Raw genomic sequence first — 13414 nt, forward strand, 5'->3', positions numbered from 1 at the left:
TTAGGGCAGAAATAAAAGCAAAAGAAACAAAAGAGACCATAGCAAAAATCAACAAAGCCAAAAGCTGGTTCTTTGAGAGGATAAATAAAACTGACAAACCATTAGCCAGACTCATCAAGAAACAAAGGAAAAAATCAAATCAATAAAATTAGAAATGAAAATGGAGAGATCACAATAGACAACACAGAAATACAAAGGATTATAAAAGACTACTATCAGCAATTATATGCCAATAAAATGGACAACTTGGAAGAAATGGACAAATTCTTAGAAAAGTACACAGGCAATAAATGCTGGAGAAGGGTGTGGAGAAAAGGGAACCCTCTTACAGTGTTGGTGGGAATGTAAACTAGTACAGCCACTATGGAGAACAGTGTGGAGATTCCTTAAAAAACCGGAAATAGAACTGCCTTATGACCCAGCAATCCCACTGCTGGGCATACACACCAAGGAAACCAGAATTGAAAGAGACACATGTACCCCAATGTTCATCACAGCACTGTTTATAATAGCCAGGACATGGAAACAACCTAGATGTCCATCAGCAGATGAATGGATAAGAAAGCTGTGGTACATATACACAATGGAGTATTACTCAGCCATTAAGAATACATTTGAATCAGTTCTAATAAGGTGGATAAAACTGGAGCCTACTATATAGAGTGAAGTAAGCCAGAAAGAAAAACACCAATACAGTATACTAACACATATATAGGGAATTTAGAAAGATGGTAACGATAGCCCTCTATGCAAGACAGCAAAAGAGACACAGATATATAGAACAGTCTTTTGGACTCTGTGGGATAGGGCGAGGGTGGCATGATTTGGGAGAATGGCTTTGAAACATGTATATTATCATATGTGAAATGGATCACCAGTCCAGGTTCAATGCAGGATACAGGATACTTGGGGCTGGTGCACTGGGATGACCCAGAGGAATGGTATAGGGAGGGAGTTGAGAGGGGGGTTCAGGATTGGGAACTCATGTACACCCGTGGCGGATTCATGTTGATATATGGCAAAACCAATACAATAATGTAAAGTAATTAGCCTCCAATTAAAATAAATAAATTTATATATTAAAAAAAATCTGTAATGAGCATCAAATATAGCGAAAAAGAGTGATTTTTACCTGCTTCTTAATCTTCCCAATTGCCCTCTAGAGCAACAGAGCTCTCCTTGGAAACTCAGTCCATAATAAACACATGTCTGTGAACAAATATACACATTATTTTGCCAAAGGGTGATTTCTTTGGTTTTTGAGCTACAAATAACCCCTGAAAAGTGGCTTTCTCAACTAAATATGCAGTCATTACAGTGTATTTATAGTGATTAAAAATCTTTATTAGGGACTTACTTAGATTTTCAGTAGATCTGCTTTTTAATTTTGCAATTTTATGACCATGGAGCATTGGACACACACTTTTTAAAAAATGCACCCAACTTCTACATGAAGATAAAATCAGGCTTTGTCAGTAATTAATAGTTTTATGCTAGTAGAATCTTCTTGGAATTATCTTGATTTGGGGAACACTATAATTTCTATTAGCATAATTATAAGGCCAATTAGAAAATATATACTGGTTTTCTCTGGGTTAAGAGCTCGGGTGGAAAAATTCAGGAAAACATTCATGAGTTGCTACTTTACCTCCGGCACTCTGCTCATCCTGCTCTGACTCCACATTTTCTGACTCGGAGACTATTTGCAGAGGACACCTGTTTTAAATGTACCAACAGGAAATACCTATGTTGTCTTTTCATAATCTGATGCTGCATCTGGTTAGCTGAAATGTGACGCTGCCCACAGACTGAAGCAACTTCAGTGTGACAGCATTTACTGGAAGGCAGAGGGAATCCAGTTTATATTTATTTTCCTTCTATTAAGATCTGGCATTGTAGCAAAAAAAAAAGGGGGGCAAAACCAGTTTAACTCTCAAAAGATTAGTATTAAATTACATACAGGAATTTTACATCTAGACTCAGTATAATTTGCCCTTAATGCATAGAACTGTTGTCTGACAATGCTTGCTTTATAACATTTTATTTATAAACTTTTTGTCCAGTCTGTCTTGTTATATATCGATAGGATATTTATTAATATAAACCTTCAGTGGAAAAGTGCAGGGCAGTCTGCCCGCTGGAATAGAATTAACAAGGGAATTTCATAATGATTAACGGTAGTCTAGCATTAAAATTCCAACTGGGTCCAAACGCAAGCAAGTCACAGGAGGCGGGTGGGATGCGCGGTTTACACCCCACGTGCACGCCTCCGACGGTGCCACTCGGCCAGCAAGTCCTCGAGCTGGACCGTTGGTCCACACTGGGGTCCCCTCGTTCCGAGCGGGTTTCCAGGCCCCGGTGCCCGGCCCCGCGCCCGCCCAGCCCGGGCCGCGCTCCGTCTTCGCCCGGCAGACGCCGCGGGCCGCGGTTCCCGGAGCCCCATGCGCGCTCCTCGAGCCCCGGCCGCCCTCGGAGGCCGCCCACCCGCTCCTGGGACTCCGAAGGGGTGTCCCCGGCCAGGTCTCCAGGGCTGGCGAAGGCAGCAGCAGAATGACGGAGATGACGAAAGAGCTGACGCCACGCCGCCCACCCGGCCGCCGCCGGAGCCCGCACACGCCGCCCCGCCCGGGCGGTCGCCCGCGCGCTCGCGCTCGCGCCGGTCCCGCGGGGCGCGCCCCGCCTCCTCCCGCCCCGCCCCGCCCGGGGTTCCCACGGCGCCCGCCCGCGCCCGGCGCCGTCCTCCCCGCCGCCCAGGCCTTTGGCGAACATGGCGCTTGTCCCCTGCCAGGTGCTGCGGGTGGCCATCCTGCTGTCCTACTGCTCTATCCTGTGCAACTACAAGGCCATCGAAATGCCCTCGCATCAGACCTACGGAGGGAGCTGGAAATTCCTGACGTTCATTGATCTGGTAAGGCCGCCCCCCTCCCCTCCCCCGTCCTCCCCGCACCCGGAACCCGCGTGTGTTTGTGGGTGCGTCGGCGTCTGCGCGCGTGCCGCCGGCATCTAGCCGCGTCCTCGCTTCTTCCCCAGTGACTGCGTCTCAAAGGCCCCGCTGCCCCCGCAGCAGTACCTTCGGAAGCACCCAGCGTTGCCTGGTAGCTGGGGCACAAGTGCAGATGGGTCGCAGCCAGGTGGTGGGCTCTTTGGAGGGGAACACACACCTGCTTCTAAGAGGTGCCTTGGGAAGATTCTCCTCTTAGCAAATGGATCGGACGACCTTGATCAGGAGCGGCCTGGGACCCATTCGACCCCCAGGATGCTTTCCCGAGCACCCACCGTGGGATCAATTTGCAGCAGCTGGAAGACACTGGATATCTTCGAATGACTTGAAGCTTCCTCTGAAAGGACCAGAGTCCTCCTCACAAAGAAGAGAAAGCTCCTCAGAAAAAAGAGAAATCGCCTAATAAAGTTGTCTTCCTTTTATCTGTTTTTTTTGCCCCTTGTCACTAATTTACTTCCAAACTTTGTCCTCAGAAACATTAGAAGAGAAAGATTTTCCAAATGTATTCTCATTGTGACGCTGCACTTCTCCCTATCTTACCGTGTAAAAGTTCACAGTAGTTTGCATAAGCAACTCCTCTGTTGGCACAACATCATGGCCTTGGAAGTTGTAGTTTGTTCCCTTTCTTTTCGACAGCTTACCACTTCTGGCACTAAAAGGGCCAGAGAATCAGCCTGAGCATAAGACTCAATAAGGACATGGGGTGGAACCTAGAACTTCAAGGTGATAGGTAACTAAGACTAGCTCAAACACACAGTAAAAGATGGTCAAGTAAGAACAGAGAAAAGCGAGAAGTTCTAGGGACTAGAGAAAATGTAGAACCCAGTAAAACCGGTCGCCAGACCTACCACTACAGGAGGTTCGCTGCACAAACGAGATTGTAATCTCTTATTGTTGACCCTTCATTTTGATGAAGAGAACTTGATAACTGTTTTGAGATACTTCCAAAGGCTGAGGATCCTTCAAAGAAATGCAGTCAGCGGGAGTTTTGTGTAGAAATGCCATTTTATATCTGTATCTTGTTAGATATGTTCTGAGAGGAATTAAAGTCATTTTTTTCTCAGCACTCTCCAAATTGGGCACCAAGACTGCCCAGGACATAGTGTTTCAGGGGTTTCAATTTTCAGTTCCTCAACTTCCAGGTCTTTCTTGAAACGGATCTGCCTCTGAACATGGCTATTGCCTGCCAGTTCTCCTTTCTTCTGCCCCATTCATCCAAGGCTCAAGCACATGACAAGGCTCTGTGCTGTATTTATCTGTTCCTTTTAGCTTTCAGAAGATGGACTGGTGTCACTAGAACTATCTTTATATTTGCTTGAAAAACAAAGTCAGACTTGTCTTGACAGAAGGTCTTCTTGGGTTGATTAGTTCATCCACGGGCTCTACCTTTTCTAATCTTCCATAGACTCAGTGAAACCTGCAGTCCTGAGATTCTAATAAATATGGATCAGAGCATTAGAAATCATGTCCTCTTTCAACTGTGCAAACTTAGGTTATTTAGATGTTTAAACATTTAGATGTTATTGAGTATTATGTGCATAGATTTTCAGAATTCTGTTTTACTGGCTATATGAAGAAAATCTCTCAGATCACTACCTTATCCTGTTCTTGACCTCACTTAGAGCTGGCCCAAGGAACTGCATTGAGTTGATACACTGATGAAAACCCCAACAGAACCATAGGAGCTGTGAACAGTTCTCAGAAGTATTAGATGTAATTTTGAGGGCATAGGAGAGAGCATCAGCAGGTGAGAGGGGGAGATATTGAGGGTGTCATTAACCTGTGCAAGAGATGACAACTTCTCACACTGGCATGGCTTACTGTGTGTTACAGAAGAAGACTCACAAGAAACAATATATCTCTCATAACCTTTGTGTGACATCAGACTTTAATAGAACCCATCTGACTGCTTAAACTGTCATACAATTTGTATTTTAGCATTTGGCGATTGGACCTGCCTGTTTTAAATAATGATAATCACCACAAACATGCTTTTGTCTATCAGAATTTAGGCCATGAATTCAAATTTGAAGCTTTTACTTTGTTTTACATTTAGATTCAGTTTGCATAGGGCCTTCAGCCAATCATTCAAACTCTATCTCTGTGGCTTTGGATTGAAATATAATAAATCTTTAGTCGAGAGTTCCTGTGAGAAAGTACAGTCTAGAATATATTCAAAGAAACACTCATGCAAAGTGTTATTCTTTTTGTTATTAGAGATTTAGAGTCTTTGGCGCATAAGCATTGTACAGCTGTTTAAACAACCATCCTGTCAATCCCTAGTAATGGCATGAAAAGATTAGGCTACTATAATTGACTCATTTAATTTCTCATTTTTTTGTGTGTTTAAGAAAATAATAAACACTATTACTTCAGTGCTTTGGCCATTTTTAATGGTTCTAAACCCATTAGAGCAATTCTGAAAGAAGAAGTTTCTTAAAACTTCAAGGAAAAGGCCCTTTTTGTAGGCAACTTAGTAGGCAACTTAGATCACAGAGAATCAAGACATTTATCCTGGTGGTCACACTCTGATTCTGTGATCTGTGGCATCAGTTTACCAAAATGTAGCTCAGAAATTTCAGGCAACATGGATCCAGGATAATATGGTTATGCCGCAGTGGCCATTCCAGCCATATCTGTATCTTTCTTTGAGTATGAGAGTCATCCCAATAGAATCGGAGCTCATGGCTAAAAACTGAGATGCAAGTTATTGCTGTCAGTAATCTTACCCTATTTTTTTTTCCCTAAGAGCTTCATTTCCTAGAATCAAAGAACAGTGAGAAAACTAAACGTGCTTCAGGAAAATTCAAGTTAGTAAATGGAAATGGAACACTTGGCATGAAAGGCAGAATAATAGACCACCCCCTCTCCAAAAAAAAAGTCTGCATCCTGATCCTTGGAGCCTGTAAATGTGTGAGGTTACATGGCAAAGGAATTAAGATTGCTAATCAACTGACCTTCAAAGAGAGAGGTTTATCTACAGTTTATTGCAGTTTATCTACGTTACTGCAAGGTTTCTTAAAAGTGAAGGGAGGCAGAAGAGATGAATGAGTTGGAGGAAGATGGGACAGTGGAAGGAAGTCACAGAGAGATACAACATTGCTGGCTTTGAAGGTGAAGGAAGGGGCCATGAGCCAAGGAATGTGGGAGGTGTCTACAGGCTGTAAAGGGCAAGGAAATAACCCCTCTCCCAGAGACTCCAGAAGAAACACAGTTCTGCTGACACCCTGATTTTAGTCATGTGAAACCCATTTTGGACTTCTGACCTCCAGAACCATAAAATAATAAACCATGAAATAATAAATCTGCATTTAAACCACTAAACTTATGGTAATTTGTTGCAGCCGCAATAGAAAGCTTGTACACTTGGCTCTAAAGCCTGTGACCTAAAAAAAAAAACCTTAAACGTTATTGTACTTATGCAATAAGATAATGACTTAGATAGTTCTTTATGTATATTAGACAATTGGTTAATTTTAGTTTTAACCATAATACAGGTTTTTCCCTTCTGCATCTGTGAAACTGTGCTGGGAAGACATACATGTGACAACGGGCAATGTAAGAATCTATAAAAGTGGAATAGCTTCAGAAAAACTAGGCCTTTTCTTTACTGTGAAGTATTTTAGAAATTATCATTGTGCAGCATGCCATGCCAGAAGGAATACTCTTAACTGGAAATAAACTGGAAAGAAAAAAATATTGAACTGACTACTGTTCAAATATTTTCTTAACCAGTATTACTGGTGAAGAATTTTCTTCAAATGATGTAGATTCATTCACTTATTCACTAATCAAGTAATTTCCCAAGTTATATAATAATTGACCTTCAACGTGATAGAAATGAAGAATCAGAATCAAACCAACATAAATAAAAGAAAAAACAGACTGGATGTTGAGGCCTAAGAGTAGTACTGGAATACAGTGGGGGTTTAGTAAACATTTGAATAGAGAGCATCTTTCCATGTGTTCAGTAAGTATTCTTTCCTTGTGTGTCCTCCTATAACCATTCAAAATACTGTGGATTTTTGGAAATATATCAATCAGAATTTTACTGAGCTCTATATGATAGAATGTCTAAACCATGAATGAGAATCAACTTCTCTGAAAAACATGAACTGGACATTTGTTATAAGAAATTATTATAGACTTGGGATTTAAGATGCTTTGATTTTTAAAAATTGAAACAGAAATGTGATGATCTGGTCCCATTTGCTCTAGTTTGTGGTTCTCACCGTTTCGAGGGTTATCATGTCTTGCGTGTGTGCATGCTCAGTTGTGTCCAACTCTTTGTGACCCCGTGGACTAAGAATACTGAAGTGGGTTTGCCATTTCCTACTCCAGGGGATCCACCTGATCTAGGGATCAAACCCATACCTCCTGCATCTGTTGCAGTGGCAGGTGGATTCTTTCTCACTGAACCACCTGGGAAGCCCTGTCATGTCTTAGGGCTCCATTATATTCATTATTTCTCCTGTGCTGACTTTCCATTCATGCACAGGCAGAATGTTGGTGAGGCCCTACCTCCTCAAAGTGTGGTCTGAGGACCAGAAGTGATCTCATCTGGGAGCCTCCTAGAAATGTGGAACCTTTGGCTCTGCCCCAGACTTTCCGAATAAGCATTTACCTGTTAATAATATCATTCTGTGATTTTTTTGCACATTCCAGTTTTAAAAATACTGCTCTAGGCCACAGTTTCTGTTTTGTCATTTACTATGGAATAGCTTGTAGAAAACAGCCTTCATATATTAATTCTGCCTACTGTATTTAAAACAATTAAGCGTACTTCAAAATATATTTAATTATGTCACTTTTATTGTGACATGGTTAAAACGATGTTGTAATAAAAATGACAACTTTAAGTGAAAGAGAAAAATATGTATTTGGCACCAAGGGTAGGCTGTTTGTTGCAGCTGAGAAACAAATTTGGCTAATCTTTAGGGAAACGAAGCGAAAAAGAATACACGTTTGATTGCATTGTCTCTACTGTTGGAATAAAGGAAGCATAACAATTTATCAGGAAAAATACAATTCTTTCCAGACAACTGACTTTGCAAGGTTCTTTACCGCTCAGCTAGTCATACAAATGACCTTGGGTAGCATAGCAGATAATGCCTTTGATTATTTTCTAGCAGATTATCTATGGAAATATTCTTATAGTTTTTTTTTAATATTATGATTTTATGAAAGCCAAAGGCATGGTCTTCTGTTTTGACTGGGTGAAGGCATTTTTGCAGAGGTTTAAGGTAATACAATCTGGATACTTATTTTTGTTATCTAAATCTGTTTTGTAAAAGAATTTAAGAAAACCACAGAGGAAGCAGGATAAATAAGAGTTCAGATGTGGAAAAGCTTGGGGTGTTCAAAGAACAGGAAATGGTCAAGTATACCTGGAGGATACATTTTTTTCTTTTAGGCATGCTAAGAATTTTTGACCTTTAAAAATATTTAAAAGGGAGAATGAGCAGTGTAAGTATACTAAAGGATGAATTTGAGTTTGTCTTACATTTTCTTATATACTTGTAAGAAAATATTCTTGATTCTAGTCCATGGCTTAATTTCAAATAGGAAATAAAATATCTTGAGAGGAGAGTCTATATACCATTATGTAACTATGATATTTAGCTTTGCCAGTCAAAACCACATAGTGCCATGTGAAGGCCAGTAGTTCACTGAGTAGTCTGAACAAAATTAGACAGGTTGTTGTGTTCAATATTGTGAAACTGCAACTTTTTTTTTCAGTGCAATCAGACTTGACCCTAAATGCATATAAACTTCAAGGATTAAATAATGCTTTTTCCTAACCTGGGGGAAGAATTTTGAGTAGGATACTTTGCACAGAGTTCTCTTCCCTCTCTTTGAAAGTGTTTCTTTTGGATCAAGCATAAAATAGGGGCCTGGATTTGTCAGAGTTGGGGAAATAGTTGATGATATAATCACTCATTCCCTTTCTTAGTTGCAAATGTTATTGAAATTACAGAGTCATCTGACCATGCTGAGGTCACTTCTTTTCCCATCTCTGCCATTCCCTGTGTCTGGTATAACATTTAGCAAAATTGGTAGCTGCTCTTGAGGCTTTCATTTGTTTCTCTGTGTTCCCCTGAAATGTCACATGTTTCTGTGGAAGTGTGAACAATAGTACAGTTTTCCATATTGAATCAGATGTCCCCGTGATCCAAGCACACTTGGAAAAATCTTACTGCTTAGGATTCCATAACAACATAGCTTGCTTTGTGTCTAGCAGTCTGTGGCTAGACAGTTAAAGGGCCCCTGTCTCCTCTGCCCGGTAGTCCTGCCAGAGGACTGAGTACAGGGCTCTCTCTATGCACATGAGAAAACCCCTGGAGCAGATACATCATGGAGGGCAGCAAGGTATGGGATGTTGCTTCGGTAGGCTGGATCAAATAGGTTAATGGAGAATCATCAGAGAAATTGCTGGAATTCACCAGGTGGCAAGAACACTGTCATTGTGAATCTTGAGCAAATGGCATGTGTTCAAGACAATGCTTTAGAAGCATGAAATTCTAAAAAATCATTGAGATAATGGTTTAGCCCCTTCGTGTTGACTTTATTTTTTTTTTTCACCTTTTATTTTTTTATTTTATATTATTTTTTTTTTTAGTTTTTTATTTTTTAAATTTTAATATCTTTAATTCTTACATGCGTTCCCAAACATGAACCCCCCTCCCACCTCCCTCCCCATAACATCTCTCTGGGTCATCCCCATGCACCAGCCCCAAGCATGCTGCATCCTGCGAGTGTTGACTTTATACTTAGATCTCCCAGGATGTGTTATAACTTAACAGTTTAATTTCAGATCAACACATAGCATTCCAGAAAATTTGTACAATTCTGTTGCATAGAATTCCATAGCCTACATGCATGCTCAGTCGTGTCCAACTCTTTGGGACCCCATGGACTGTAGCTCACCAGGCTCCTCTGTCTATGGGATTATCCCAGCAAGAATACTGGAGTGGGTTGCCATTTCCTCTTCCGGGGAATCTTCCCAACCCAGAGGTCGAAACCATATCTCCTGTGGCTCCTGCCTCGGCAGGTGGATTCTTCACTGTTGAGCCACCTGGGAATCACGTAGCTGCTACCACAATCACTTAAAAATATTAGAATATTTTCCTGTGATATTCCCTTATAGTCAAACCCTCCCCCTAAATCTTAACAACCACAGGTTTGTTTTCTATCCTTATAGTTTTGCTTTTTCTAGAAATACATATATATAAAGCATATGGTATATAGTCTTTGAATCTGGCTCTTTTCATTTAGCATAATGCATTTCAGATTCATTCACACTGCTGTGTATATCCACAGTTTGTTCCATTTTAATGCTGAGTAGTATTTTATGGCATTGATATATTGCTTTGTGGATTCACTGATAAACTGAAGTGCATCTGAGTTTTTTTCTAGTTTGGAGTGATTGTAAGAAAAGCTGCTATAAATATTTGCACAAGTTTTGTATGAACATGAGCTTTCATTTTTTCTGGGAGTGGAATCACTTGGTTATATAGCAATTATATGCTTAGCCTGATAAGAAACCACCCAACTGTTTTCCAGAGTGGTTACGTCACGTGCCACTGCCTTCGGCAATTTATGAGAGTTTCAGTTGCTCTGTGTCCTCGTCTGTAGACATTGTCAAGTGTCTTCTACTTTAGCTGTTCTAATTGGTGTACAGTGTTATTTAATTTGCATCCCCCTCATGACTAATGATGTTAAGCCTCTTTTCTTGTACATCCTTATCATATATATATATCTTCTTTCCAGGTACTTGTTCAAATCTTTTGCCCATTTTAAGAAAAGATTGTTTTATTATTGTTAAGCTTAGAGAGTTTTTGTGTATGCTAAATAGAAGTTCTTTGTCAAATATGTGATTTGCAAACATTTTCTTGCTATCTGGGGCTATCTTTACATTTTGTTAGTAGAGGCAGTCCCCGATTTACATTGGTTCAACTTTATAGTGTTTTGATGGTATGAAAGCATTACACATTCATTGAAAGTTGCTCAGTGGTGGTGTCCAACTCTTTGCGACCCTATGGACTATACAGTCCATGGTATTCTCCAGGCCAGAATACAGGAGTGGGTAGCTGTTCCCTTCTCCAAGGGATCTTCCCAACCCAGGGATCGAACCCAGGTCTCCCGCATTGTTGGCTGATTCTTTACCACTTGAGCCGCAAAGGAAGCCCTCATTTTACTTATAAGTGAGCAGTTATGGATGATCAAGGGCTCAGACTGTCCTCTAGCAGCTTCCTTTGCTTAAGCAGAAGGGAAAAATGAAAGGAACACTCTCATACAGAGGTGGATGTCACCAGAGTGAACCCTGTCATTCTGGATGTGAACCCCGCCATTCTGGTTGTGAGGCCGCTTGGAAATACGAGCAAGCTCAAGGGGCTCAGAGTGTTGGTTGGGACAGGATGCAGGTAGTTAACATCTAGGAGCAGAGTCAGGAAACCAGCATTTACATCTATCTACACTGTGCATTGACAGCAGAAGCCAGGGCAAGAAGCTTTACTCTGCCGACCCTTGCTTTGTTTATAAGCATGTGATATGTAGTACGATATGCTCTTGTGATGCAAGCCTCAGCTCCCAGCCAGCCGTGGGGTCAGGAAGGCAAACAACTGATACACTTAAAACCATTCTGTATCCACACAGCCATTCGGTTTTTCACTTTCAGTAGATTATTCAATAAACTACATGAGACATTCAACACTTGATTTTAAATTAAGCTTTGGATTAGACTGTTTTTCCCAACTGTAGGCTAATGTAAGTATTCTGAGCACGTTTAAGGCAGGTTAGGCTCAGCTATGGTGTTTGGTAAGTTGTGCATATTAAATGCTTTTTCAGCTAAGGCAGTATTTTCCCCTTACCATGAGTTTGTCATGGTACGGATGCACCACACTTTGTTTAATCATTCATCCATTGAAAGTAATCTGGCTTGTTTCTGCTTTTGAGCTATTATGTATAAAGCTGCTATGAATACTCATGTATAGGTTTTTATGTGAACATAAGTTTTTATTTCTCTGGCATACATGTCCAAGAGGGCAATTTCTGGGTTTTATCATGATTGCAATTTTAGTTTTAAAAGAAACTGTCTAGGGCCACAGAATGGCTATACCAGTTTACATTTCCACCAGCAATACACGAGTGATACATTTTCCCCTCATGTTGACAGTTACGTGGTGGTGTCACTATTTTGAAATCTTGGCCATTTTAACTGATGTGTAGTGCCCTCTCATTGTGGTTATAATTTGCATTTCTCAAGTGCCTAATAATCTTGAACATCTTTTCCTGTCTTACTTGCCATGTGTATATCCTCTTTAGTGAAACAAATAGTATTCTTTTGTTAAATTTTACTTTCTGGTTGTTTATTGTTAGTATATAGAGATATAATTGGTTTTTACATACTGACCTTATATCCTGTGACTTTGCTAACTCATTTATTCATTCTATGAGCTTTGTTGTGAATTTCATGGAGTTTTTTTTTTTTTTATGTAGACAGTCATATCATCTGGTAATAGAGACAGTTTTCTTCCTTTCTAATCATCATGCCTTTTATTTCTTTTTCATGTCTTATTGTCTTGTTTAAGACTTCTAATATGATGTTCATAATATGCGTTGAGAGTGGATAGTCTTGTCATTTCACTTTTAGGGGGACTTTTTTTGCACTTAAGTATAATATTAGCTATAGATCTTTTGCATACTCTCTTTATCACTTTGAGCACAATTCCTCTTTCTTGTTTACTGAGAAGTTTTTTTTTTTAAATACCATAAATGGATGTTGAATTTTGTCATGTGACTTTAACTGCATCTATTGATACGTTCATATGACTTTTTTTTTCTTAACATTGATTGATTTTTGGATATTAAGTTGATCCTGCTTTCCCAGAGTGAATGTACTTGATTGTGGTATAGTGTCCTTTTTATCCCTGGAGAAGAAAATGGCAATTTGCTAGCATTTTGTTGATTTTACCTCTCTGTTAAAGAGGAATATTTATAGTTTTGGGGGTGGTTTTTTTTTTTTTTGGCCTGGCTTTGATAGTATTGTAATGGTGTAGCCTTATTCCTTCTTGATGTTCTGGAAGAAGACTGAGTAAATTTGCTATTACTTCCTCCTGAAATTTGTGATAGAATTTACAAGAGAAAATCACTGAGCCTGGAGTTTCCTTGGTTGAAAATTCAATTTGGTTGATTTCAAGACATAGGATTATTCAGGTTATTTCTTTTCTTTTGAGATGTGGTAGTTTATATCTTTCAGGGAATTGATTCATTTCATCTAATGTCAAGATTCTCTCCTTTTCTTTCATTGTCTTTAGGGTCTGTAGTGATAACCAAAGTTCATTCCTGTCATTGGGAATCTGTATCTTTTTTCTTCATTAGTATGGCTAAGGACTTCTCAGCTTTGTTTATTTT

At 40.1% G+C, this 13414-nt stretch overlaps 1 protein-coding gene across 7 annotated transcripts in view; it reads left to right on the forward strand.

Moving 5' to 3' along the window:
- Positions 1 to 2218: 2218 nt before the first annotated feature.
- The window catches only part of AIG1 (androgen induced 1), a 258948-nt gene continuing 247752 nt past the window's right edge, over positions 2219 to 13414 (forward strand). For 3 of the 7 annotated variants that reach the window (XM_069598577.1, XM_069598575.1, XM_069598576.1), the window contains exon 1: positions 2224 to 2908. In XM_069598577.1, coding sequence (XP_069454678.1) covers positions 2768 to 2908 — 141 coding nt within the window. In that variant the 5' untranslated portion in view covers positions 2224 to 2767. Of the gene's footprint in view, positions 2909 to 3030; positions 3430 to 13414 lie in introns of those variants that run through there. The other 4 variants (XM_070292495.1, XM_070292496.1, XM_070292494.1 and 1 more) reach the window with 3 other exon arrangements.

This window comes from Ovis canadensis, chromosome 8 (genome assembly GCF_042477335.2).
Source record: "Ovis canadensis isolate MfBH-ARS-UI-01 breed Bighorn chromosome 8, ARS-UI_OviCan_v2, whole genome shotgun sequence".
Lineage (NCBI taxonomy): Eukaryota > Metazoa > Chordata > Mammalia > Artiodactyla > Bovidae > Ovis > Ovis canadensis.